This window comes from Oncorhynchus nerka, linkage group LG5 (assembly GCF_034236695.1).
Source record: "Oncorhynchus nerka isolate Pitt River linkage group LG5, Oner_Uvic_2.0, whole genome shotgun sequence".
NCBI classification, from domain to species: Eukaryota; Metazoa; Chordata; class Actinopteri; order Salmoniformes; family Salmonidae; genus Oncorhynchus; species Oncorhynchus nerka.
Window position 1 is genome coordinate 26,535,797 of NC_088400.1, and position 27,625 is coordinate 26,563,421.

The 27,625-nt window shown below is 44.3% G+C and overlaps 1 protein-coding gene across 1 annotated transcript in view; it reads left to right on the forward strand.

Moving 5' to 3' along the window:
• Nucleotides 1–13,802, forward strand: part of LOC115129141 (AF4/FMR2 family member 2-like) — a 358,350-nt gene extending 344,548 nt beyond the window's left edge. The window contains exons 21-22 of the mRNA XM_065018489.1: nucleotides 4,389–4,603; nucleotides 12,824–13,802. Of these exons, the coding sequence (XP_064874561.1) occupies nucleotides 4,389–4,603; nucleotides 12,824–12,945 (337 nt within the window). The 3' untranslated portion in view covers nucleotides 12,946–13,802. The remainder of the gene's footprint in view (nucleotides 1–4,388; nucleotides 4,604–12,823) is intronic.
• The last annotated feature ends 13,823 nt before the right edge of the window (nucleotides 13,803–27,625 follow it).

Consider the following 27,625-nt stretch of genomic DNA (forward strand, 5'->3'; position numbering starts at 1 on the left):
GGTTAAGCCTGACGGAGAGTGGTAAAGGACACCAATGAAAAGTTCTGCTTTGGCCAAGAAACACGAGTAATGGATATTAGACTGTAGGAAATCTGTCCTTTGGTCTGTAGTCCAAATTTGAGATTTTTGGTTCTAACCGCCATGTCTTTGTGAGATGCGGTGTGGGTGAACGGATGATCTCTGCATGTGTATTTCCCACTGTAAAGCATGGAGGAGGAGGTGTGATGGTGTGGGGCTGCTTTGCTGGTGACAGTCTGTGATTTATTTAGAATTCAAGGTACACTTAACCAACATGGCTACCACAGCATTCTGCAGCGATACATCATCTCCTCTGGTTTGCAATGACCCAAAAAACACACCTCCATGCTGTGTGAGGGCAATTTGACCAAGAAGGAGAGTGATGGAGTGCTGCATCAGATGACCTGGTCCCCACAATCACCCGACCTCAACCCAATTGAGATGATTTGGGATGAGTTGGACTGCAGAGTGAAGGAAAAGCAGCCAACAAGTGCTCAAAATATGTGGGAACTCCTTCATGACTGTTTGAAAAAGCACCCCCTCATCATCACACCTCCTCCTCCATGCTTCACTTTACTCCCTGTATATATAATTCACTTAACTCCCTATACAGTTGAAGTCGGAAGTTTACATACACCTTAGCCAAATACATTTAAACTCAGTTTTTCACAATTCCTGACATTTAATCCAAGTAAAAATTCCCTGTCTTAGATCAATTAGGATCATCACTTTATTTTAAGAATGTGAAATGTCAGAATAATAGTAGAGTGAATTATTTATTTCAGTTTTTATTTCTTTCGTCACATTACTAGTGGGTCAGATGTTTACATACACTCAATTAGTATTTGGTAGCATTGCCTTTAAATTGTTTAACTTGGGTCAAACGATTCGAGTAGCCTTCCACAAGCTTCCCACAATAAGTTGGGTGAATTTTGGCCCATTCCTCCTGACAGAGCTGGTGTAACTGAGTCAAGTTTGTAGGCCTCCTTGCTCGCACACGCTTTTTCAGTTCTGCCCACAAAAGGATTGAGGTCAGGGCTTTGTGATGGCCACTCCAATAGCATGACTTTGTTGTCCTTAAGCCATTTTGACACAACATTGGAAGCATGCTTGGGGTCATTGTCCATTTGGAAGACCCATTTGCGACCAAGCTTTAACTTCCTGACTGATGTCTTGAGATGTGGCTTCAATATTTCCACGTAATTTTCCTCCCCCTCATGCAGTCTATTTTGTGAAGTGCACCAATCCCTCCTGCAGCAAAGCACCCCACAACACGATGCTGCCACCGCCGTGCTTCACGGTTGGGATGGTGTTCTTCGGCTTGCAAGCCTCCCCCTTTTTCCTCCAAACATAACGATGGTTATTATGGCCAAACAGTTCTATTTGTGTTTCATCAGACCAGAGGACATTTCTCCAAAAAGTACGATCTTTGTCCCCATGTGCAGTTGCAAACCATAGTCTGGCTTTTTTTATGCCGGTTTTGGAGCAGTGGCTTCTTCCTTGCTGAGCGGCCTTTCAGTTTATGTCGATATAGGACTTGTTTTATTGTGGATATAGACACTTTTGTACCTGTTTCCTCCAGCATCTTCACAAGGTCCTTTGCTGTTGTTCTGGGATTGATTTGCACTTTTCGCACCAAAGTATGTTCATCTCTAGGAGACAGAACGTATCTCCTTCCTGAGCGGTTGCACGGCTGTGTGATCCCATGGTGTTTATACTTGCGTACTATTGTTTGTACAGATGAACGTGGTACCTTCAGGCGTTTGGAAATTGCTCCCAAGGATGAACCAGACTTGTGGTCTACAATTTTTTTTCTGAGGTCATGGCTGATTTCCTTTGATTTTCCCTTGATGTCAAGCAAAGAGGCACTGAGTTTGAAGGTAGGCCTTGAAATACATCCACAGGTACCCTACCAATTGACTCAAATCTTGTCAATTAGCCTATCAGATGCTTCTAAAGCCATGACATAATATTCTGTAATTTTCCAAGCTGTTTAAAGGCACAGTCACCTTAGTGTATGTAGACTTCTGACCCAATGGAATTGTGATACAGTGAATTATAAGTGTAATAATCCGTCTGTAAACAATTGTAGAAAAAATTACTTGTTTCATGCGCAAAGTCTATGTCCTAACCGACTTGCCAAAACTATAGTTTGTTAACAAGAAATTTGTGGACTGGTTGAAAAACGAGTTTTAATGACTCCAACCTAAGTGTATGTAAACTTCCGACTTCAACTGTATATATAATTCACTTTACTCCATGTATGTATAATTGACTTTACTCCCTGTATCTGTATATATAATTCACTTTACTCTCTGTATATACAGTGTCTTCAGAACGTATTCATTCCCCTTGACTTTTACCACATTTTGCTACCTTACAGCCTTATTCTTAAATGGATTTAAAAAAATTAAATCCTCAACAATTCCCCACAATGACAAAGCGAAAACTGTTTTAGCAAATTTATAAAAAAATGTAAACAGAAATACCTTATTTACGTAAGTTTTCAGACCCTTTGCTCTGAGACTCGTCTGTCCACTATCATAAAGGCCTGATAGGTGGAGTGCTGCATAAATTGTTGTCCTTTTGGAAGTTTCTCCCATCTCCACAAGGGAACTCTGGATTTCTGTCAGAGTGACCATCGGGTTCTTGGTCACCTCCATGACAAAGGTCTTTCTCCCCGATTGCTCAGTTTGGCCAGGCGGCCAGCTCTAGGAAGAGTCTTGGTGGTTCCAAACTTATTCCATTTAAGAATGATGGAGGCTACTGTGTTCTTTGGGACCTTCAAAACTGCAGAATTTTTTGGTACCATACCCCAGATCTGTGCCTCGACACAATCCTGTCTCAGAGCTCTACGGACAATTCCTTTCACCTCATGGCTTGGTTTTTCCTCTGACATGCACTGTCAGCTGTGGGACCTCATAAAGACAGGTGTGTGCCTTTCCAAATCATGTCCAATCAATTGAATTTACCACAGGTGGACTCCAATCAAGTTGTAGAAACATCTGAAGGATGATCAATGGAAACAGGATACACATGAGCTCAATTTCGAGTCTCATAGCAAAGGGTCTGAATACTTATGTAAATAAAGTATTTCTGTTTTAAATGTTTTATACATTTGCGAACATTCTAAAAAGCTGTTTTTACTTTGTCATTATTGGTGTGTAGATTGATGAGGAAAAAACATATTTGTATCCATTTTAGAATAAGGCTGTAACGTAACAAAATTTGGAAAAAGTCAATGGGTCTGAATACTTTCCAAATGCACTGTAATTCACTTTACTCCCTGTATATTTAATTCACTTTACTCCCTGTATATATAATTCACTTTACTCCCTGTATATATAATTCACTTTACTCCCTGTATATATAATTCACTTTACTCCCTGTATATATAATTCACTTTACTCTCTGAATATATAATTCACTTTACTCCCTGTATATATAATTCACTTTACTCTCTGAATATATAATTCACTTTACTCCCTGTATATATAATTCACTTTACTCCCTGTATATATAATTCACTTTACTCCCTGTATATATAATTCACTTTACTCCCTGTATATATAATTCACTTTACTCTCTGTATATATAATTCACTTTACTCCCTGTATATATAATTCACTTTACTCCCTGAATATATAATTCACTTTACTCTCTGTGTATATATAATTCACTTTATTCCCTGTATATATAATTAACTTTACTCCCTGTATATATAATTCACTTTACTCTCTGTATATATAATTCACTTTACTCTCTGTATATATAATTCACTTTACTCCCTCTATATATAATTCACTTTACTCCCTGTATATATAATTCACTTTACTCTCTGTATATATAATTCACTTTACTCCCTGTGTATATAATTCACTTTACTCTCTGTATATATAATTCACTTTATTCCCTCTATATATAATTCACTTTACTCCCTGTATATATAATTCACTTTACTCTCTGTATATATAATTTACTTTACTCCCTGTATATATAATTCACTTTACTCTCTGTGTATATATAATTCACTTTATTCCCTGTATATATAATTCACGTCATTCCCTGTATATATAATTCACTTTACTCCCTGTATATATAATTCACTTTACTCTCTGTATATATAATTCACTTTACTCCCTGTATATATAATTCACTTTACTCCCTGTATAATAATTCACTTTACTCCCTGTATATATAATTCACTTTACTCTCTGTATATATAAAGTACTTGTATGTTTTGCCCAGGATACCAAAATCCATGGTGTCCAGTAGTTATACAGTACACTATCATCTCTGTGGTGGTGCCCTGACCTTTTCACTTCCAACCTCTAACCCCTGACCCCTGTATTGTGTATCTGTCTTCCTAGGAACACAGGTACCCCATCGCCCCTGTCTCTGAGTCTCTCCCCAGTCAGTTGGGGCAGCAGCAGTACGGGCACTGCGGGCTCCGGGGCCTCCGGCAACGTGGCCATCCCCCAGCGCATTCACCAGATGGCCGCCAGCCACGTCAACATTACCAACAACATCCTCCGGAGCTACGAGCACTGGGACACAGCAGAAAAGTTGGCCACAGAGAGCCAAGGTACTGGAGACTGGACACAGTCTCTCTGTTTTACAACAGGATGTTTGTATAGGAGATGGCAGAAATGGCAGATTTTGTACATTAGTAGAATAAATTGTGCTGTAGATACCGGGTAGGGTGGTAACTGCAGCTGATGTAGCAGTAATAGCTACATACAACATCCATTATTCTTTTGTTATCATATCATATATTTGTGTTAATACATGTATTCCCATTCATCTACCTTGCATTCAGTATTTATATATGACTAATTATTCATATTGGTTAGGAACCAAGGCCAGTCAGATCCTTTCATCACCCTCAGGATGGCCTAATATGGACTGATGTGTTCTGTATTCTTTCGTGGCGATATGGAGAATAAAGGAGCCCTAAGCCCTGACCCATTTACTGTCATTAGTGAGTGAATGTACAGACTAGAGAGAGAGAGACCAGCAGAGATATATGGAGGACACCCCTCTTGACTGTGAATGGAGGATTTGATGTGTCGTGTCTCTGTCATTTCCTGAGCCTAGCTGATTAAAGGGGCAGGTTATGTGGTTATGTTAGGCAAGAACTCACTCTCACAGCCTCAGAAGTATCCATTAGAAGTTGATCCTCCCTACACCTCTCCTACTCTCTGTCGACACTCATAATGAGCTCAATTAGAGCCTGTTGGATGGTGTCTTTGGTGGAAATGAGACAGGAATCACCCAGTTATGACACCATAAGGCCTAGGTGGGCCTTTCAGCACATACTGATCACCAGAGCTGTTACTTTTAGGATTGAGCCTTTCCGGCACTCAATCACCCACTGTTTATTAGGAAGGAGGAAGAGAGCTTAGGAGCGAGGGAAGAGAGGATATGAGGGAGGCAAGAGAGGTTTGGAGGGAGGTAAGAGAGGTTAGGAAGAGAGGGAAGAGAGGTTAGGAGGGAGGGAAGAGAGGGAAGGAGAGAGGGAAAGAGCTTAAGAGGGAGGGAAGACAGGTTAGGAGGGAGGCAAGAGAGGTTTGGAGGGAGGTAAGAGAGGTTAGGAGGGAGTGAAGAGAGGTTAGGAAGAGAGGGAAGAGAGGTTAGGAGGGAGAAAGAGAAGTTAGGAGGGAGGCAAGAGAAGTTAGGAGGGAGGCAAGAGAAGTTAGGAGGGAGGCAAGAGAAGTTAGGAGGGAGGCAAGATAGGTTTGGAGGGAGGGAAGAGAGGTTAGGAAGGAGGGAAGTGAGGTTAGAAGGGAAGAAAGAGAGGTTAGGAGGGACGGAAGAGAGGTTAGGAGGGACGGAAGAAAGGCTAGGAGGGAGGGAAGAGAGGGAAGTTAGGTTAGAAGGGAGGGAGGGAGGGAGGATAGGTTAGGGGGAGGGAAGAGAAGAGAAGTTAGGAGGGAGTCAAGAGAGGTTTGGAGATGAGGAAGAGAGGTCAGGAGGGAGGAAAGAGAGGTTAGTAGGTAGGGAAGAGAGGTTAGGGGGAAGGGAAGAGAGGGAAGTGGGGTTAGGAGGGAGGGAAGAGAAGTTAGGAGGGAGGGAAGAGAGGTTAGGAGAGGAGGCAAGAGAGGTTTGGAGGGAGGGAAGAGGGGTTAGGAGGGAGGGAAGAGGTTAGGAGAGAGGGAAGAGGTTAGGAGAGAGGGAAGAGAGTTTAGGAGGGAGGGAAGAGAGGTTAGAGAGAGGGAAGAAAGGTTAGGAGGGTGGGAAGAGGGGTTAGGAGGGAGGGAAGAGGTTAGGAGGGAGGGAGAGAGGGAAGGAAGGGAAGAGAGGTTAGGAGGGAGGGAAGAGAGGTTATGAGGGAGGGAAGAGAGATTATGGGGGAGGGAAGAGAGAGAAGAGAGATTAGGAGGGAGGCAAGAGGGGTTTGGAGGGAGGGAAGAGGGGTTAGGAGGGAGGGAAGAGGGGTTAGGAGGGAGGGAAGAGAGGTTAGAAGAGAGCGAAGAGAGGGAAGAGAGGTTAGGAGGGTGGCAAGAGAGGTTTGGAGGGAGGGAAGAGGGGTTAGGCGGGGAGGGAAGAGGTTAGGAGGGAGGGAGAGAGGGAAGGAAGGGAAGAGAGATTAGGAGGGAGGGAGGGAAGAGAGATTATGAGGGAGGGAAGAGAGGGAAGAGAGCTTAGGAGAGAGGGAAGAGAGGTTAGAGGGAGGGAATAGAGGTTAGGGGAAAGAGGTTAGGAGAGAGAAAAGAGAGGTTAGGAGGGAGGGAAGGGATGTTAGGAAGGTGGGAAGAGGGGTTAGGAGGGAGGGAAGGGAGGGAAGAGAGGTTAGGAGGGAGGGAAGAGAGGTTAGAGAGAGGGACGGGGTTAGGAGGGAGGGAAGAGAGGTTAGGAGGGGGGGGGAAAGAGATTAGGAAGGAGAGAAGAGAGGTTAGGGGGAAGAAAGAGAGGTTCGGGGGAGGGAAGAGAGGTTAGAAGGGAGGGAGGAGAGGAGAGGAAATTGGGAAGAGGGGGAAGTGAGGTTAGGGGGAGGGAAGAGAGGTTAGGAAGAAGGAAATAGAAGTTAGGAGGGAGGCAAGAGAGGTTTGGAGGTAAGGATGAGAGGTCAGGAGGGAGGGAAGAGAGGGAAGTGAGGTTAGGAGGGAGGGAAGAGAGGTTAGGAGGGAGGGGAGAGGGGTTAGGAGGAAGGGATGAGAGGGAAGGGAGGGAAGAGAGGGAAGTGAGGTTAGAAGGGATGGAAGAGAGGTCAGGAGGGAGGGAAGAGAGGTTATGAGGGAAGGAAGAGAGGCTAGGAGGGAGGGAAGAGAGGGAAGTGAGGTTAGAAGGGAGGGAGGAGAGATTAGTGGGTGTGAAGAGCGGCTAGGAAGGAGGAAAGAGAAGTTAGGAGGGTGTCAAGAGAGGTTTGGAGGTAAGGAAGAGAGGTCAGGAGGGAGGGAAGAGAGGTTAGGAGGGCGGGAAGGAAGAGGGGTTAGGGGAGAGGGAAGAGAGGGAAGTGAGGTTAGGAGGGAGGCAAGAGAGGTTTGGAGGGAGGGAAGAGGGGTTAGGAGGAAGGGACGAGAGGTTAGGAGGGAGGGAAGAGAGGTTAGGAGGGAGGGAAGGAAGAGAGGTAAGTGAGTTAGAAGGGATGGAAGAGAGGTCAGGAGGGAGGGAAGAGAGGTTCGGAGGTTGGGAAGAGAGGGAAGTGGGGTTAGAAGGGAGGGAAGAGAGGATAGGGGAGGGAAGAGAGGTTAGGAAGAAGGAAAGAGAAGTTAGGAGGTAGGCAAGAGAGGTTTGGAGGGAGGGAAGAGGTGGAAGAAATGTTAGGAGGGATGGAAGATGTGTTTGGAGGAAGTAAGCGAGGTTTGGAGGGAGGGAAGAGAGGTTAGGAGGGAGGAATGGGAGGTTAGGAGGAAGGGACGAGAGGTTAGGAGGAGGGAAGAGAGGTTAGGAGGAAGGGACGAGAGGGAAGGGAGGGAAGAGAGATTAGGAGGGAGGGAAGAGAGGTTAGGGGGAGGGCAGAGAGGTTATGAGGGAGGGAAGAGAGGTTAGGGGAGGGCAGAGAGGTTAGGAGGGAGGCAAGAGAGATTTGTAGGGAGGGAAGAGGGGTTAGGAGGGAGGGAAGAGAGGTTAGGAGGGAGGGAAGAGAGGTTATGAGGGAGGCAAGAGAGGTTTGGAGGTAAGGATGAGAGGTCAGGAGGGAGGAAAGAGAGTTTAGGAGGTAGGGAAGAGAGGTTAGGAGGGAGGGAAGAGAGGTTAGGAGGAGAGGAGAGGGGTTAGGAGGACGGGACGAGAGGGAAGGGAGGGAAGAGAGGGAAGTGAGGTTAGAAGGGATGGAAGAGAGGTCAGGAGGGAGGGAAGAGAGGTTATGAGGGAAGGAAGAGAGGTTAGGAGGTAGGGAAGAGAGATTAGGAGGGAGGGAAGTGAGGTTAGGAGGGAGGGAAGGAAGAGAGGTTAGGGGGAGGGAAGAGAGGGAAGTGAGGTTAGGAGGGAGGCAAGAGAGGTTTGGAGGGAGGGAAGAGGGGTTAGGAGGAAGGGACGAGAGGTTAGGAGGGAGGGAAGAGAGGTTAGGAGGAAGGGACGAGGGGGAAGGGAGGGAAGAGAGATTAGGGGGAGGGAAGAGAGTTTAGGGGGAGGGAAGAGAGGTTAGAAGGGAGGGAGGAGAGGTTCGGAGGTTGGGAAGAGAGGGAAGTGGGGTTAGAAGGGAGGGAAGAGAGGATAGGGGAGGGAAGAGAGGTTAGGAAGAAGGAAAGAGAAGGTAGGAGGTAGGCAAGAGAGGTTTGGAGGGAGGGAAGAGGTGGAAGAAATGTTATAGGAGGGATGGAAGATGTGTTTGGAGGGAAGTAAGCGAGGTTTGGAGGGAGGGAAGAGAGGTTAGGAGGGAGGAATGGGAGGTTAGGAGGAAGGGACGAGAGGTTAGGAGGGAGGGAAGAGAGGTTAGGAGGAAGGGACGAGAGATTAGGAGGGAGGGAACATAGGTTAGGGGGAGGGAAGAGATGTTATGAGGGAGGGAAGAGAGAGAAGAGAGGTTAGGAGGGAGGCAAGAGAGGTTTGGAGGGAGGGAAGAGGGGTTAGGGGGAGGGAAGAGAGGTTAGGAGGGAGGGAAGAGAGAGAAGAGAGGTTAGGAGGGAGGCAAGAGAGGTTTGGAGGGAGGGAAGAGGGGTTAGGAGGGAGGGAAGATAGGCTAGGAGGGAGGGAGGAGAGGTACGGAGGTTGGGAAGAGAGGGAAGTGGGCTTAGAAGGGAGGGAAGAGAGGATAGGGGGAGGAAGAGAGGTTAGGAAGAAGGAAAGAGAAGTTAGGAGGGAGGCAAGAGAGGTTTGGAGGGGAGGGAAGAGATGGAAGAAATGTTAGGAGGGATGGAAGATATGTTTGGAGTGCAGTAAGCGAGGTTTGGAGGGAGGGAAGAGAGGTTAGGAGGGAGGAATGAGAGGTTAGGAGGAAGGGACGAGAGGTTAGGAGGGAGGGAAGAGAGGTTAGGAGGGAGTGAGGAGGAGAGGTTCGGAGGTTGGGAAGAGAGGGAAGTGGGCTTAGAAGGGAGGGAAGAGAGGATAGGGGGAGGGAAGAGAGGTTAGGAGGGAGGGAAGGAAGAGAGGTTAGGGGTTAGGGAAGAGAGGGAAGTGAGGTTAGGAGGGAGGCAAGAGAGGTTTGGAGGGAGGGAAGAGGGGTTAGGAGGAAGGGACGAGAGGTTAGGAGGGAGGGAAGAGAGGTTAGGAGGAAGGGACGAGGGGGAAGGGAGGGAAGAGAGATTAGGGGGAGGGAAGAGAGTTTAGGGAGGGAAGAGAGGTTAGAAGGGAGGGAGGAGAGGTTCGGAGGTTGGGAAGAGAGGGAAGTGGGGTTAGAAGGGAGGGAAGAGAGGATAGGGGGAGGGAAGAGAGGTTAGGAAGAAGGAAAGAGAAGTTAGGAGGTAGGCAAGAGAGGTTTGGAGGGAGGGAAGAGGTGGAAGAAATGTTATAGGAGGGATGGAAGATGTGTTTGGAGGGAAGTAAGCGAGGTTTGGAGGAGGGAAGAGAGGTTAGGAGGGAGGAATGGGAGGTTAGGAGGAAGGGACGAGAGGTTAGGAGGGAGGGAAGAGAGGTTAGGAGGAAGGGACGAGAGGTTAGGAGGGAGGGAAGAGAGGGAAGGGAGGGAAGAGAGATTAGGAGGGAGGGAAGATAGGTTAGGGGGAGGGAAGAGATGTTATGAGGGAGGGAAGAGAGAGAAGAGAGGTTAGGAGGGAGGCAAGAGAGGTTTGGAGGGAGGGAAGAGGGGTTAGGGGGAGGGAAGAGAGGTTAGGAGGGAGGGAAGAGAGGTTATGAGGGAGGGAAGAGAGAGAAGAGAGGTTAGGAGGGAGGCAAGAGAGGTTTGGAGGGAGGGAAGAGGGGTTAGGAGGGAGGGAAGATAGGCTAGGAGGGAGGGAGGAGAGGTACGGAGGTTGGGAAGAGAGGGAAGTGGGCTTAGAAGGGAGGGAAGAGAGGATAGGGGGAGGGAAGAGAGGTTAGGAAGAAGGAAAGAGAATTTAGGAGGGAGGCAAGAGAGGTTTGGAGGGAGGGAAGAGATGGAAGAAATGTTAGGAGGGATGGAAGATATGTTTGGAGTGCAGTAAGCGAGGTTTGGAGGGAGGGAAGAGAGGTTAGGAGGGAGGAATGAGAGGTTAGGAGGAAGGGACGAGAGGTTAGGAGGGAGGGAAGAGAGGTTAGGAGGGAGGGAGGAGAGGTTCGGAGGTTGGGAAGAGAGGGAAGTGGGCTTAGAAGGGAGGGAAGAGAGGATAGGGGGAGGGAAGAGAGGTTAGGAAGAAGGAAAGAGAAGTTTGGAGGGAGGGAAGAGATGGAAGAAATGTTAGGAGGGATGGAAGATATGTTTGGAGTGAAGTAAGCGAGGTTTGGAGGGAGGGAAGAGAGGTTAGGAAGAAGGAAAGATAAGTTAGGAGGTAGGCAAGAGAGGTTTGGAGGGAGGGAAGAGGTGGAAGAAATGTTAGGAGGGATGGAAGATATGTTTGGAGGGAAGTAAGCGAGGTTTGGAGGGAGGGAAGAGAGGTTAGGAGGGAGGAATGAGAGGTTAGGAGGAAGGGACGAGAGGTTAGGAGGGAGGGAAGAGAGGGAAGGGAGGGAAGAGAGATTAGGAGGGAGGGAAGAGAGATTAGGAGGGAGGGAAGAGAGGTTAGGGGGAGGGAAGAGAGGTTATGAGGGAGCGAAGAGAGAGAAGAGAGGTTAGGAGGGAGGCAAGAGAGGTTTGGAGGGAGGGAAGAGGGGTTAGGGGGAGGGAAGAGAGGTTAGGAGGGAGGGAAGAGAGGTTATGAGGGAGGGAAGAGAGAGAAGAGAGGTTAGGAGGGAGGCAAGAGAGGTTTGGAGGGAGGGAAGAGGGGTTAGGAGGGAGGGAAGATAGGCTAGGAGGGAGGGAAGGAAGAGAGGTAAGTGAGTTAGAAGGGATGGACGAGAGGTCAGGAGGGAGGGAAGAGAGGTTAGAAGGGAGGGAGGAGAGGTTCGGAGGTTGGGAAGAGAGGGAAGTGGGCTTAGAAGGGAGGGAAGAGAGGATAGGGGGAGGGAAGAGAGGTTAGGAAGAAGGAAAGAGAAGTTTGGAGGGAGGGAAGAGATGGAAGACATGTTAGGAGGGATGGAAGATATGTTTGGAGTGAAGTAAGCGAGGTTTGGAGGGAGGGAAGAGAGGTTAGGAGGGAGGAATGATAGGTTAGGAGGAAGGGACGAGAGGTTAGGAGGGAGGGAAGAGAGGTTAGGAGGAAGGGACGAGAGGGAAGGGAGGGAAGAGAGGTTCGGGGGAGGGAAGAGAGGTTAGGAGGGAGGCAAGAGAGGTTTGGAGGGAGGGAAGAGGGGTTAGGAGGGAGGGAAGAGAGGTTAGGAGGGAGGGAAGAGAGGTTATGAGGGAGGGGAGAGAGGTAGTATGGAGGGAAGAGAGTGTAGGAGGGAGGGTGGTGAGGTTTGGAGGGATGGAAGAGATAGAGGAGAGGTTAGGAGGGAGGGAAGAGAGTTTAGGAGGGTGGCAAGAGTGGTTCGGAGAGGGGAAGAGAGGTTAGAAGGGAGGGAAGAGATGTTAGGAGGGAGGGAATAGTTGTTTGGAGGGAGGAAAGAGAGATTAGGAGGGAGGAAAGAGAGATTAGGAGGGAGGGAAGAGAGGTTAGGAGGGGGAAAGAGGGGGAAAGAGTTGTTTGGAGGTAGGAAAGAGAGGTTAGGTGGGTGGAAAGAGAGGTTATGAGGGAGGGAAAAGAGAAATAGAGGGTATGAGGGAGGTAAGAAAGGCTAGGAGGGTGGCAAGAGAGATTATGGGGGGAGAAGAGAGGTTAGGAGGGAGGAAAGAGAGGGAAGAGAGGTTAGGAGGGAGGGTAGTTAGGGAAGACAGGTCAGGAGCGAGGCAAGTGAGGTTAGGAGGGAGGAAAGAGAGGTTAGGAGGAAAGAAAGAAAGGTTAGGAGGAAAGAAAGAGAGGTTAGGAGGGAGGGAAGAGAGGTTCGGAGGGAGGCAAGAGAGGTTAGGAGGGAGGATAGAGAGGTTTGGGGGGAGGGAAGATGGGTTAGGAGGGAGGAAAGAGAGGTTAGGAGGGAGGGAAGAGAGGTTCGGAGGGAGGCAAGAGAGGTTAGGAGGGAGGATAGAGAGGTTTGGGGGGAGGGAAGATGGGTTAGGAGGGAGGAAAGAGGGAAGAGAGGTTAGGAGGGAAGAAATAGAGGTTAGGAGGAAAGAAAGAGAGGTTAGGAGGAAAGAAAGAGAGGTTAGGAGGGAGGGAAGAGAGGTTCGGAGAGGGGAAGAGAGGTTCGGAGAGAGGTAAGAGAGGGATGGAAAACAGGACTTTAATTTTGCTATTACACCTGTCTGCCAGTCTTTGTCTTGTAGACAGACACATCTAAACACTCACTCTGTCCTCTTCACCTTCTTCCATAGAGTTCTTTCAGGAGCTGGACTCAATGATGGAACCGTTGAGCCAACACAGCAGCATGATAGAACTTGTGCGCTACATACGTCAAGGACTGCACTGGCTACGGATAGAGGCCCACTTGTTATAGTGCTGCGGGAACTGGAACTAAACTGTCTGCCACTCTGTCTGTCTGTCTCACACCTCCATCACTACCTCTACCAGCCAGCAACGCCCACCATCCCCCAGTCTCCAGCCATCTGATAACACCCCAATGGACCCCCACCTCACTGTCAGCCAGCAAGTCCCGCCCCATGTCACCTCTCTGAGGTCAGAGGTCATCATTTGCTCTACTACACAGTCTGTCTCTCTGCTCCCTCTGTACAAGGTTGACATGTCCAATGGATGTGGGGGGGGGGGGGAGTGAAGTCCCACTATCCAAGCCCCAAAGCGAACGAGAGGGAAGTCCCACCTAAGACCTGTGGAGTGTCTCCAAAGCGTGCCACTAGAGGAGAAGGATCTGTGCTGTTTTGCTGGTTTTCTGCCCGACAGAGGCCCGTGATTTCCCTGTTGTTTGTTTTGATCAGACCACCCCTGAGGGCCTCTTAGAACACTGGGAGCGTTGTTCAGTTCACACCTCCATTCCAACAGGAATATGGATCAGGAATTTACAAGTGCTTTCAACTCTTCACATGTTTAGTTTTTGTCAATGCCTTGATGAACTGACTGACAGAAGCCAGTTGAATAAGTGTCTCTCTCTACTACTATCTGACCATGTCAGATAATACATACAGCAACAGTTAGCCTACCCTTTAGTACCATTGATTTATGGTCCTCAAGACCTCCGTCTCATGTCAGATAATACATACAGCAACAGTTAGCCTACCCTTTAGTACCATTGATTTATGGTCCTCAAGACCTCCGTCTCATGTCAGATAATACATACAGCAACAGTTAGCCTACCCTTTAGTACCATTGATTTATGGTCCTCAAGACCTCCGTCTCATGTCAGATAATACATACAGCAACAGTTAGCCTACCCTTTAGTACCATTGATTTATGGTCCTCATGACCTCCGTCTCATGTCAGATAATACATACAGCAACAGTTAGCCTACCCTTTAGTACCATTGATTTATGGTCCTCAAGACCTCCGTCTCATGTCAGATAATACATACAGCAACAGTTAGCCTACCCTTTAGTACCATTGGAACAACAAATCATTCAAAATTATTGGATTACTTGTTGCTTATTGGAAATGAACAATGAATAATCAAATTAAATCTGCCACCACAAGCAATTTCTCTGGTTTTGAGGGATTTGCATAATAACATTGTGTCTACTACAGCAGATGAGGATTGTGTCTTTCAGCCCCAGAGGTTGGTGGTGTCTTTGTGTTTGTTTGGTTAGCTACAATAATAAGAGGCCGGATTTATTCCAAACCAGCGCATATTTTCCATGGGTCTAAGGCAATGAAGTGTTACACCAGCTGAGACTGTGTTCAAAGGTCTAATGCAGCCATTGTTATCGCAATATCAAATCATTTCTAGATAGCAATGAAGCACTTTACTGTTATTGTTTTCAATTAAAATGGTCAAAAATAAATTAAAATAGCTCCTTAGCAAATAGTAATTTCTCTTTCTTATTGGTCTATTAACTAACTTACCATCTGGTGATCTCACCATGGAAGGCCAAAACTCCATCCCACCAAAACAGGCTGAAAGGGCATTATTATAATTCTTACATTTTCAAAGTATTTTTCCAACCTCAGTGTGGAAATATATATAAAACACCAGAAAATCACATTTTGACTGCACTGGGCCTTTAAATAAATATGAATCATCCATTCACTTTTATAACACCACCACAAACAGTAAACACCAGAATGAGTCCATTAGCACTTCAGAAGATATGTACATGATCTTTTCATTGTCTATGATGACTGCTGTATATCACAATGTTGGTTCAGTTGTCCACAGAGAGGTGTAGACTGTTGAAGAATAATCCATAGGAACACTTCTTATGTGTTCTGTGCATAGTTGTACATTTGTATATTTAAACGTGGCTTGATGGAGATACGCCGTCTGTATGAGTTACAGGCAGTTGTCCTAAGGAGGAAATATGATGGTTGTTTTGTTTTTGGTCTTTATGTCGATGTGATGTGAGAGAATGAACTGTAGGGAAGTGTGTGTGTTGCACTGTGCAGAGATGATTTTGGGGATGGATTCTCTATTGCTGGGTGTCCGTGCCCCTCTCTCTCTCTCTCTCTCTCTAGCACAGCCCATACAGTTTATTGGAGTAGACCATATATCTAATGTTAAATGTGTATGAGAGACAATGAGGATGTGTGTGAAGTATGATTTTCACTATGATAAAACAAAGTGCCTCCGTACCCAGTGGAAATGATTAAGAGTCTATATTTAAGAACAAGAATGAATCTAAAGGGTTTTTCCATACCATGTTGGTATATTCGATTTTTTCATAAAACCACAATTTATTCATGTACTTTTTACTGGCAATTATGACACCAGGTTTGGCTTTAAAATTGCAAATGTGTGACTTACATGTATCAAATTTCTAACTCCGGTACTGTTTTGAGGATAGTGAATGGGATTTTCAGAAACGCTTAAACATGAAAGTGCTTAACGTGACTTACTGTAATTACCTATAATCAATAGGTTAACACGTCAAGCCATTTACAGCAATAGCTGGATGATAGCACTAATTGTGTTCATTATCTTGTTACTAAGAACTGAGAAATGCTCTTAATTCACATTCAGTGTTTCTGACATTTAGAAGTTAGAATGGTGATCCTATAAGGAGGAATTTGTATCTATTGATTTTAGGTCATTAAGCTAATTAAGCGTTTTGGAATTTCCTAAGAAAAGACTGAACAAATTACAGACAAAAGAATACGTTAAACTGGATTTTTAAAATCACTTAATGTTGATCCATTAACTGTCTTATTTAGGGTTCATGTCATTCAGTGTTGTTTTATGGATCAGTGCAGTAGCCTACATGCAAATCATAACTGTGCTCAGTCAATTCCATATCTATTTTAAAGATGTAGGATACCACACCATGTGGTAATAGCAATATTTACACCAGTCCTACTGTAACGAAATGGATAGAAAAATCTGAAAGACAGCCTAACAACTTAACTTCTTTGTACAGTATCTGAAGGTCATTTTTCATTTAGCCTTTTGTGACAACTTGTGATCTCATAACTACCAGTCAGAGTTGAGGAAAATTAAGTGTTTGCATTATTTTTTTTATGCAAATGTTCACATTTTCTTCTCCAGTCCAAAGTAGCCAACTGTCTTTGCCTGTATGAGGAAAGCAGTTTGTACATTTCCAGTGGTTTTTCCCAGCTGTTCCTGTTGGTGCTAGAGACAGGCCATTCTGTCAGGGAAATCTGGGGCCCTTTGGCAGCTAGTCAACAGCACAAAGTAGCACTGGTATCCTGTTCCCTCTCTCTCTCCGTCTCTCTTTCTCTCTCACTCTCTCCCTCCCTCTCCCTCTCTCTCTCTCTCTTTCTCTCTCTCCCTATCTCTCTCTGTCTCTCTCTCCGTCTCTCTTTCTCTCCCTCTTTCTCTCTCACTCTCTCCCTCCCTCTCTCCCTCTCTCTCTCTCTCTTTCTCTCTCTCCCTCCCTCCCCATCTCTCTCTCTCTCTCTCTATCCTCCTCTCTCTCTTTCTCTCTCTCACTCACTCCCTCTCTCTCTATCCCCCTCTCTCCCCTCTCTCTCTAATCCATCGTCTGATATAAACAACCAGCTCCAAACTAAGTCCCTGTCTGGCACTGACGAGAAGCAGCTAATGTCTTCTATTCATTCCACAATGAGGAAAGGCTGAATTAAATTGGCTTATATCCACCGGAGAGAACATGATCCATTTTTGTTTCAAATATACGGTTTTATGTCTAAAACATGGAAATTGTGAAACGTTGAATGAGGTGCCATCTGGACTGGCAGTGTTACCAAGCCAATGTATGGTGTGACCTAGTCCTCAGCTTGGTAAAACCAGGTGGTGATGATGACATATCAGGAAGGAATTACTCATTAAATGAGTCCCTAATTGGCTTGATAATATATTGCTGCTACAAATGTTGATATTTCATAGATAGATTTTATGAATACAGGAATTTTCATTTTAAAAATGAATACCTCTAGAGAAATATTATTGAAAATAGCCCACAAATCTTTTAAGCATTGCAGAGTAAACACAAAGATGTATCCTAGCTATAGTAGATGTATTATGGAGTTCACCTGGCTGTCTTCTCAGTTCAAAGCCTGAACAGTATTTGTCCCTATCAGGCACTACTTAAGAGCAGGATCAATAAGACTTACAGTGTTCATGTTCAGAGAATGTTTTCCTCCGTTCCCTTTATTTCATTCCAATGCAGACAAATCAAGCTCATCTAAGGTAGAGACTATGGTGAGAGGGGGTGTCGGCAAGGCGGGCGTCAAAACCAACCATTTATGCTATCAAACTCCTTATCAATTTACACCTAGAAGAAATCGGACATTCTGTCAACACAATAGCATTGTGTTACAAATTGTGTATTTATCATGTTCTTATTAATCATAATGTATTATTTTTGAAAAGCTGCTCTTTTTTCTGGAGTGAGTGAGGACAACATGAAGCCTAATAGCTGGACTGTAGTCTGCCACTTTGGTCCAGTCATCTCTTGTTCCATTGTACCACTCCACCAGGAAAGGCGATCTCCAATAAACACTGTCCCAGCTGGAAGCATTGCTCTGCAAGTGAAGCACTGCAAACACCACTTAGTTAACACGAAGCACCACAACATGTTGGTCAATTAACAACTGTGTGACTCAATGCTCATTCATATTCAGTGGATATTGTGCCATGTTTAATATGACTGATACTGGGCCCTCATGACACATAAACATATCAAACCGTTCATGACACATAAACAGATCAAATACCTGTCAACCGTTCATCATAAACTACGACAATACGTCATAGATTGGACATCTGAAATGTTATTCCCATTAGCTGCATAATTTAGTATAATTTGTTTGTGATCTAAACGGCTTGTGTCTGTGACTGCAGACCATTGGCAGACACTTGGTGTCATTAAGAGTAGCGCAGGTTGACCTTCGGGTCACCACACGTTGTTGTTATGCAAATTGAGGTCAACAGGTGGTAGCTTTCATTCAACTATATGTTCGAAGCTTCCTTCAGCTTGTCGGTGTCTTAAAGCAGTGTAGCAGACATGTGTTAGGGGACATGAAGAACAGTTATCCATAGATCCTCTTGCTGTTTATATCTGTACAGAATGACAAGGTGCATTCTGGTTTATGTCCTACGGTGTAAAGGACTGGACCACATGTATCATACAATATGTATTGTTGTTGACTGCCCACAGCTGACAAAATTACATTGGAAATCCATTGTTTTGACGTGAGTTTATTGCAGACCTGTGACATCTCACCGCCCCTTAACCTTTGATCTTTTGGGTGGTCTGGCCTATGTGACCTTGGCGTTTCAGTCATTCCAACGTCACCTGGAGTGGCATTTCTCTGTATCATCCACCACTCCCTTTTGTAAAAGAGAGACAATGAGATTATATGAACTATTGTACAGCTTCAGTCAACAACAGTTGAAAAGGTTTGTTACAGAAAGGCATTTACTTATCATGGCTGTGCTTCCTACTTCATGAAATAGATTAACTACAATTTACAATTTATTTACCAAATGGGATAAACATTTGAAGGAAAATCATGTGTTTTTGATACAATTATATTTCTGAAAGTATTATTAAAAGTCCAATGTTATTATGTTGCAATTGGCTCAATTTATTGTGAAAAGTAGAGCGATTTCCCAAAGATCAGATCCCTATGTTCAAGCCTTAGAGATAAAACTGCTCAACAACGTTAACCAACATGTTTTTCAGATATGGAACAATCACTGTCAGTTCTGGCAACATTTCAGTCAGATCCATTTTAACTGTGGAATGCAGCATTGCTACATTAATATAAACGTACACAGTGTGACAATAGAAATGAATTTGCAAAACAGTTAGCAATGCTGATAGCCATACATTAGCTTAATGACATACTGTTCCTCGAGGCTCAAACTTTAGAAATGCTTAAACGCTACCTATTCCCTAAACGATGTAGCCTACAGTGTTGGTCAGACGTCAGGGAAGAACAAGGTTACCATTCCAAGTAAATCGCCTTTTCTCTCACTGACGTTATGCCGATAGTTTAAAGATGGACAATGTTGGAAACAGAAAATGCAAGACAGAAGATGTTTTATTTCAGGCATGCTGTAGTTTTTAGTTTGTTCATTTTTGTACAGCGCAGGGTTACTGTTATGCTATGGATTTATGAACGTATAGTTGTATGGATTCATTAAAAATGCGTTATGTATCAAAGAAACTTCCTGCCTGGTTACCTTTGTATTTAACATGTGTTGCACAAGTTCCGCCATTTGGTATTATTATTTCAGCCTATTGTATGGTTATTTTATAATAAAATTGTTACATGTAATGATCAAAAACTGAAATGATAGTTATGTTGTTTTTCAATGTTTAATGTTTCTGTAAAAAATGGAATAAAAATGGTATGAACCAGATAAATATTTCCTATGTTGTCTGATTTCCAATTACGCTTCTGTTTATGCCATTGTCATGTGTCTGATTATTTGAATTGGGGAATGCACATTGCATCAGAGTTGCCTTGAGTCAAATCACAACGTTTCTATGGTCCATCCTTGTAATGATTGCATCCCTTACTTTACTGACTTGTGAGAATGGCATTAGCCTCCTTAGAATTGTAAGAAACCGCTATGGTTTTAGAATTCAACACTTGTTCCCCAAACCAATGAGTCAGTACAGTAAATGATGTATTTTCAACAATACTGTATATCATCTGTTTTATAATCAAGGGCATCATTTCTGAGGGAAACACACAGCTACCTGATATGTGAGATGGTACAGCAACTGTCCAGTTTAGAGAAGCAGGACTATGATTAGAGGAGAGGTGAAGTCAACACACATTCACAGGGGAACATGACATTGTATCTGTGTCTGGCTGTATGATAAATCCCCTGTAAATCAGCAGCATTACACTGGTTCTCATCTGAATTAGCCTATAGTGCTTACTGATCCTCATAAAAGTGCATTCTTTATGGAACTAATGGCTTCTCATTTACTCATCACAGGGACAAGGTGCATGCTCCTGCACGCCTTATTAATTTAGGAGGATCCTGATGCATTGGAAGCCACTAGAAGGCAGGAGGCTTTTTAAAAAGTGTTTTATAATACCAAATTGAAGTTTTTTTTGTGGGGACAGGAATCCAACCCGCTAAATCATTTCCCAAATGAGGTGTCAAAAGGCTTTTATTATCTGACTCTAAGCATTTCATTTGGCTGTGGCACTGGGCCTGCCTCCCTGCTGACAGTTAAGATGTATTGATTTAATTGCCTTGGGCAAACATGCAATAAAATCATCTCAAAGACACATTTTCATGGCATTGCGGATCATCGAAGTAATTTTTCGAACCTCTACAGCTATATATCTGCAGGTTACCATCTGATATCCAAGTCAAAGCATCTCATTAATGTGAATGACGCAAATAATTTCTGAAGTGGAATCAGTGATTTTGTTATTTGCAGGAAACTCTGGGTACATGTTAAATGACAGGAGGTACTGGGTACATGTTTAATACATGATAAATACTATACCATTGATGGTCCTTGCTACAGCCCACATGCTATATATACTATAACATTGATGGGCCTTGCTACAGCCCACATGCTATATATACTATAACATTCATGGGCCTTGCTACAGGCCACATGCTATATATACTATAACATTGATGGGCCTTGCTACAGGCCACATGCTATATATACTATAACATTGATGGGCCTTGCTACAGGCCACATGCTATATATACTATAACATTGATGGGCCTTGCTACAGGCCACATGCTATATATACTATAACATTGATGGGCCTTGCTACAGGTCACATGGTATATATACTATAACATTGATGGGCCTTGCTACAGGCCACATGCTATATATACTATAACATTGATGGGCCTTGCTACAGGCCACATGCTATATATACTATAACATTGATGGGCCTTGCTACAGGCCACACATGCTATATATACTATAACATTGATGGGCCTTGCTACAGGCCACATGCTATATATACTATAACATTGATGGGCCTTGCTACAGGCCACATGCTATATATACTATAACATTGATGGGCCTTGCTACAGGCCACATGCTATATATACTATAACATTGATGGGCCTTGCTACAGGCCACATGCTATATATACTATAACATTGATGGGCCTTGCTACAGGCCACATGCTATATATACTATAACATTGATGGGCCTTGCTACAGGCCACATGCTATATATACTATAACATTGATGGGCCTTGCTACAGGCCACATGCTATATATACTATAACATTGATGGGCCTTGCTACAGGCCACATGCTATATATACTATAACATTGATGGGCCTTGCTACATGTCACATGCTATATATACTATAACATTGATGGGCCTTGCTACAGGCCACATGCTATATATACTATAACATTGATGGGCCTTGCTACAGGCCACATGCTATATATACTATAACATTGATGGGCCTTGCTACAGGCCACATGCTATATATACTATAACATTGATGGGCCTTGCTACAGGCCACATGCTATATATACTATAACATTGATGGGCCTTGCTACAGGCCACATGCTATATATACTATAACATTGATGGGCCTTGCTACAGGCCACATGCTATATATACTATAACATTGATGGGCCTTGCTACAGGCCACATGCTATATATACTATAACATTGATGGGCCTTGCTACAGGCCACATGCTATATATACTATAACATTGATGGGCCTTGCTACAGGCCACATGCTATATATACTATAACATTCATGGTCCTTGCTACAGGCCACATGCTATATATACTATAACATTGATGGGCCTTGCTACAGCCCACATGCTATATATACTATAACATTGATGGGCCTTGCTACAGGCCACATGCTATATATACTATAACATTGATGGGCCTTGCTACAGGCCACATGCTATATATACTATAACATTGATGGGCCTTGCTACAGGCCACATGCTATATATGCGTTGCATTCAGAAAGTATTCAGACAACTTCCCTTTTTCCACAATTTCTTACCTTACAGCCTTATTCTAAAATGTGTTAAATTCATTTTATCAATCTACACACAATATCCTATAATGTCCCTTGCTACAGGTCACATGCTATATATACTATAACATTGATGGGCCTTTCTACAGGTCACATGCTATATATACTATAACATTGATGGGCCTTGCTACAGGCCACATGCTATATATACTATAACATTGATGGGCCTTGCTACAGGCCACATGCTATATATACTATAACATTGATGGGCCTTGCTACAGGCCACATGCTATATATACTATAACATTGATGGGCCTTGCTACAGGCCACATGCTATATATACTATAACATTGATGGGCCTTGCTACAGGCCACATGCTATATATACTATAACATTGATGGGCCTTGCTACAGGCCACATGCTATATTTACTATAACATTGATGGTCCTTGCTACAGGCCACATGCTATATATACTATAACATTGATGGGCCTTGCTACAGGCCACATGCTATATATACTATAACATTGATGGGCCTTGCTACAGGCCACATGCTATATATACTATAACATTGATGGGCCTTGCTACAGGCCACATGCTATATATACTATAACATTGATGGGCCTTGCTACAGGCCACATGCTATATATGCGTTGCATTCAGAAAGTATTCAGACAACTTCCCTTTTTCCACAATTTCTTACCTTACAGCCTTATTCTAAAATGTGTTAAATTCATTTTATCAATCTACACACAATATCCTATAATGTCCCTTGCTACAGGTCACATGCTATATATACTATAACATTGATGGGCCTTTCTACAGGTCACATGCTATATATACTATAACATTGATGGGCCTTGCTACAGGCCACATGCTATATATACTATAACATTGATGGGCCTTGCTACAGGCCACATGCTATATATACTATAACATTGATGGGCCTTGCTACAGGCCACATGCTATATATACTATAACATTGATGGGCCTTGCTACAGGCCACATGCTATATATACTATAACATTGATGGGCCTTGCTACAGGCCACATGCTATATATACTATAACATTGATGGGCCTTGCTACAGGTCACATGCTATATATACTATAACATTGATGGGCCTTGCTACAGGTCACATGCTATATATACTATAACATTGATGGGCCTTTCAACAGGCCCCATGCTATATATACTATAACATTGATGGGCCTTGCTACAGGTCACATGCTATATATACTATAACATTGATGGGCCTTGCTACAGGCCACATGCTATATATACTATAACATTGATGGGCCTTTCTACAGGCCACATGCTATATATACTATAACATTGATGGGCCTTGCTACAGGTCACATGCTATATATACTATAACATTGATGGGCCTTTCTACAGGCCACATGCTATATATACTATAACATTGATGGGCCTTTCTACAGGCCACATGCTATATATACTATAACATTGATGGGCCTTGCTACAGGTCACATGCTATATATACTATAACATTGATGGGCCTTGCTACAGGTCACATGCTATATATACTATAACATTGATGGGCCTTGCTACAGGTCACATGCTATATATACTATAACATTGATGGGCCTTGCTACAGGTCACATGCTATATATACTATAACATTGATGGGCCTTTCAACAGGCCCCATGCTATATATACTATAACATTGATGGGCCTTGCTACAGGTCACATGCTATATATACTATAACATTAATGGGCCTTGCTACAGGCCACATGCTATATATACTATAACATTGATGGGCCTTGCTACAGGTCACATGCTATATATACTATAACATTGATGGGCCTTTCTACAGGCCACATGCTATATATACTATAACATTGATGGGCCTTTCTACAGGCCACATGCTATATATACTATAACATTGATGGGCCTTGCTACAGGTCACATGCTATATATACTATAACATTGATGGGCCTTTCTACAGGCCACATGCTATATATACTATAACATTGATGGGCCTTTCAACAGGCCCCATGCTATATATACTATAACATTGATGGGCCTTGCTACAGGTCACATGCTATATATACTATAACATTGATGGGCCTTGCTACAGGCCACATGCTATATATACTATAACATTGATGGGCCTTTCTACAGGCCACATGCTATATATACTATAACATTGATGGGCCTTGCTACAGGTCACATGCTATATATACTATAACATTGATGGGCCTTGCTACAGGCCACATGCTATATATACTATAACATTGATGGGCCTTTCTACAGGCCACATGCTATATATACTATAACATTGATGGGCCTTGCTACAGGTCACATGCTATATATACTATAACATTGGCATAAATACAACAAAAATACGAAAACAACCAAATAAATGTCCATCCCAGACTTCTCCCACATTGAAAATGGCACACTCAAAACTGATAGGTATATTGCTCTCCCCTTTCAAAATGACCTTTAGTTTAACCCATTTTCAAACAGAATATTCAACCTGCCTCCATGGATCCTAAACACACATTGTGTGTTGATTTAAAAAGCACAACAGATAATGTAAAGGAAAATCCACTTACACTCACTGACAATATATGTTCAAAGTGGTCGATTAAATAGATTGCTTTCCTCAATCTCTTCATTTGTTAAAATGCAGGGATGTTAGATTTCCTATTCACATTCATTTACAGCACAGCGGTACTGACTTGAGTGTGTTGAGCACTTAATTGAATGATTCTTGATTAAACTCTGTGCCTGGTGAGAACAGTACATCACATTGCACTGCTCTGTAATTGGCTTGCTCGTTAGATTCCACCTGCTTTGGATGCACAGACGGCTCCATTTCGTTTATTACATCTTGATTTCACATGCAGTTCATTGCCAGGCAATCAGTCTGATTGTTAATGCATTCTCTATCCACATCTCTTTGTCTAAAAGAGCTAGTTAATGTCTCCCAATAAGATCAAGTTATATCCACGTCAGTGGCGGTCAGTACTCTTTTAAGATGAAGGAGGACAATTATTTTTCATGAGCATGGCCTTGTTTCTATTACAGCATATTGGATGACTGTCATTCATATTCCATTCATCCAGTTCGATGGCGATAGGTTTAGGCTACTACATGATACTCAAATTTCCCTAGAACCATCATGAGGTTGCTACAACCTAGCACAGAGGTCGAGAGACAAATTTGAGGTGACAGACAGTGACACATGGACGAACAGTGACATTCAACACCGCCTTGCACACTCTTGCCTCAATCTAGCTGATATAGGATGTAATCATTGGTCCAACAGTTGCAAACGAGAGTTTATATTGGACAAATTCAAGTATGTTTATCCCCATTTTGCTTCTGTTTAAGAAACGTTTTTCAACAGAATAGGCGGAATTAATACACCCCTGATCACGAGTAAACACACAGCCACGTTGTATTCCTTCTCGCATCCATGCTCTCTCCTCTTCTCACCTCTTCCCTTCGGCTTGTGGACTTCAATGTACAACACATCGTTGGCACCATATTAGCTAAGTAAAGTCATAGTCAGCATAACTAATAATTCTAAAGCGATAGTAAACCCTCTACAATCATGCAGTAACGTTACAGTGTACAGTCAGTAAGCAGTTACACCGGCGGGCCCCGGTGGCAAGGTGCCAGTTGAGGACTTGTGAGGCATCTGTTTCTCAAACTAGACACTCTAATGTACTTGTCCTCTTGCTCAGTTGTGCACCGGGGCCTCCCACTCCTCTTTCTATTCTGGTTAGAGCCAGTTTGTGCTGTTCTGTGAAGGGAGTAGTACACAGAGTTACAACATTAACAATGTCAACACTATTTCTGATCAATTTGATGTTATTTTAATGGACAAAAAAATTGTATTTTCTTTCAAAAACAAGGACATTTCTAAGTTACCCCAAACTTTTGAACAGTAGTGTATATCCATGTAAGGCTCGCTATGCCAAACTCATGTGGGAAGAGACTATAATATCAATGTTAATATGTCTCATTTACATTTACATTTAAGTCATTTAGCAGACGCTCTTATCCAGAGCGACTTACAAATTGGTGCATTCACCTTATGACATCCAGTGGAGCAGCCACTTTACAATAGTGCATCTAAGGGGGGGTGAGAAGGATTACTTTATCCTATCCTAGGTATTCCTTAAAGAGGTGGGGTTTCAGGTGTCTCCGGAAGGTGGTGATTGACTCCGCTGTCCTGGCGTCGTGAGGGAGTTTGTTCCACCATTGGGGGGCCAGAGCAGCGAACAGTTTTGACTGGGCTGAGCGGGAACTGTACTTCCTCAGTGGTAGGGAGGCGAGCAGGCCAGAGGTGGATGAACGCAGTGCCCTTGTTTGGGTGTAGGGCCTGATCAGAGCCTGGAGGTACTAAGGTGCCGTTCCCCTCACAGCTCCGTAGGCAAGCACCATGGTCTTGTAGCGGATGCGAGCTTCAACTGGAAGCCAGTGGAGAGAGCGGAGGAGCGGGGTGACGTGAGAGAACTTGGGAAGGTTGAACACCAGACGGGCTGCGGCGTTCTGGATGAGTTGTAGGGGTTTAATGGCACAGGCAGGGAGCCCAGCCAACAGCGAGTTGCAGTAATCCAGACGGGAGATGACAAGTGCCTGGATTAGGACCTGCGCCGCTTCCTGTGTGAGGCAGGGTCGTACTCTGCGGATGTTGTAGAGCATGAACCTACAGGAACGGGCCACCGCCTTGATGTTAGTTGAGAACGACAGGGTGTTGTCCAGGATCACGCCAAGGTTCTTAGCGCTCTGGGAGGAGGACACAGTGGAGTTGTCAACCGTGATGGCGAGATCATGGAACGGGCAGTCCTTCCCCGGGAGGAAGAGCAGCTCCGTCTTGCCGAGGTTCAGCTTGAGGTGGTGATCCGTCATCCACACTGATATGTCTGCCAGACATGCAGAGATGCGATTCGCCACCTGGTCATCAGAAGGGGAAAGGAGAAGATTAATTGTGTGTCGTCTGCATAGCAATGATAGGAGAGACCATGTGAGGTTATGACAGAGCCAAGTGACTTGGTGTATAGCGAGAATAGGAGAGGGCCTAGAACAGAGCCCTGGGGACACCAGTGGTGAGAGCACGTGGTGAGGAGACGGATTCTCGCCACGCCACCTGGTAGGAGCGACCTGTCAGGTAGGACGCAATCCAAGCGTGGGCCGCGCCGGAGATGCCCAACTCGGAGAGGGTGGAGAGGAGGATCTGATGGTTCACAGTATCGAAGGCAGCCGATAGGTCTAGAAGGATGAGAGCAGAGGAGAGAGAGTTAGCTTTAGCAGTGCGGAGCGCCTCCGTGATACAGAGAAGAGCAGTCTCAGTTGAATGACTAGTTTTGAAACCTGACTGATTTGGATCAAGAAGGTCATTCTGAGAGAGATAGCGGGAGAGCTGGCCAAGGACGGCACGTTCAAGGGTTTTGGAGAGAAAAGAAAGAAGGGATACTGGTCTGTAGTTGTTGACATTGGAGGGATCGAGTGTAGGTTTTTTCAGAAGGGGTGCAACTCTCGCTCTCTTGAAGACGGAAGGGACGTAGCCAGCGGTCAGGGATGAGTTGATGAGCGAGGTGAGGTAAGGGAGAAGGTCTCCGGAAATGGTCTGGAGAAGAGAGGAGGGGATAGGGTCAAGCGGGCA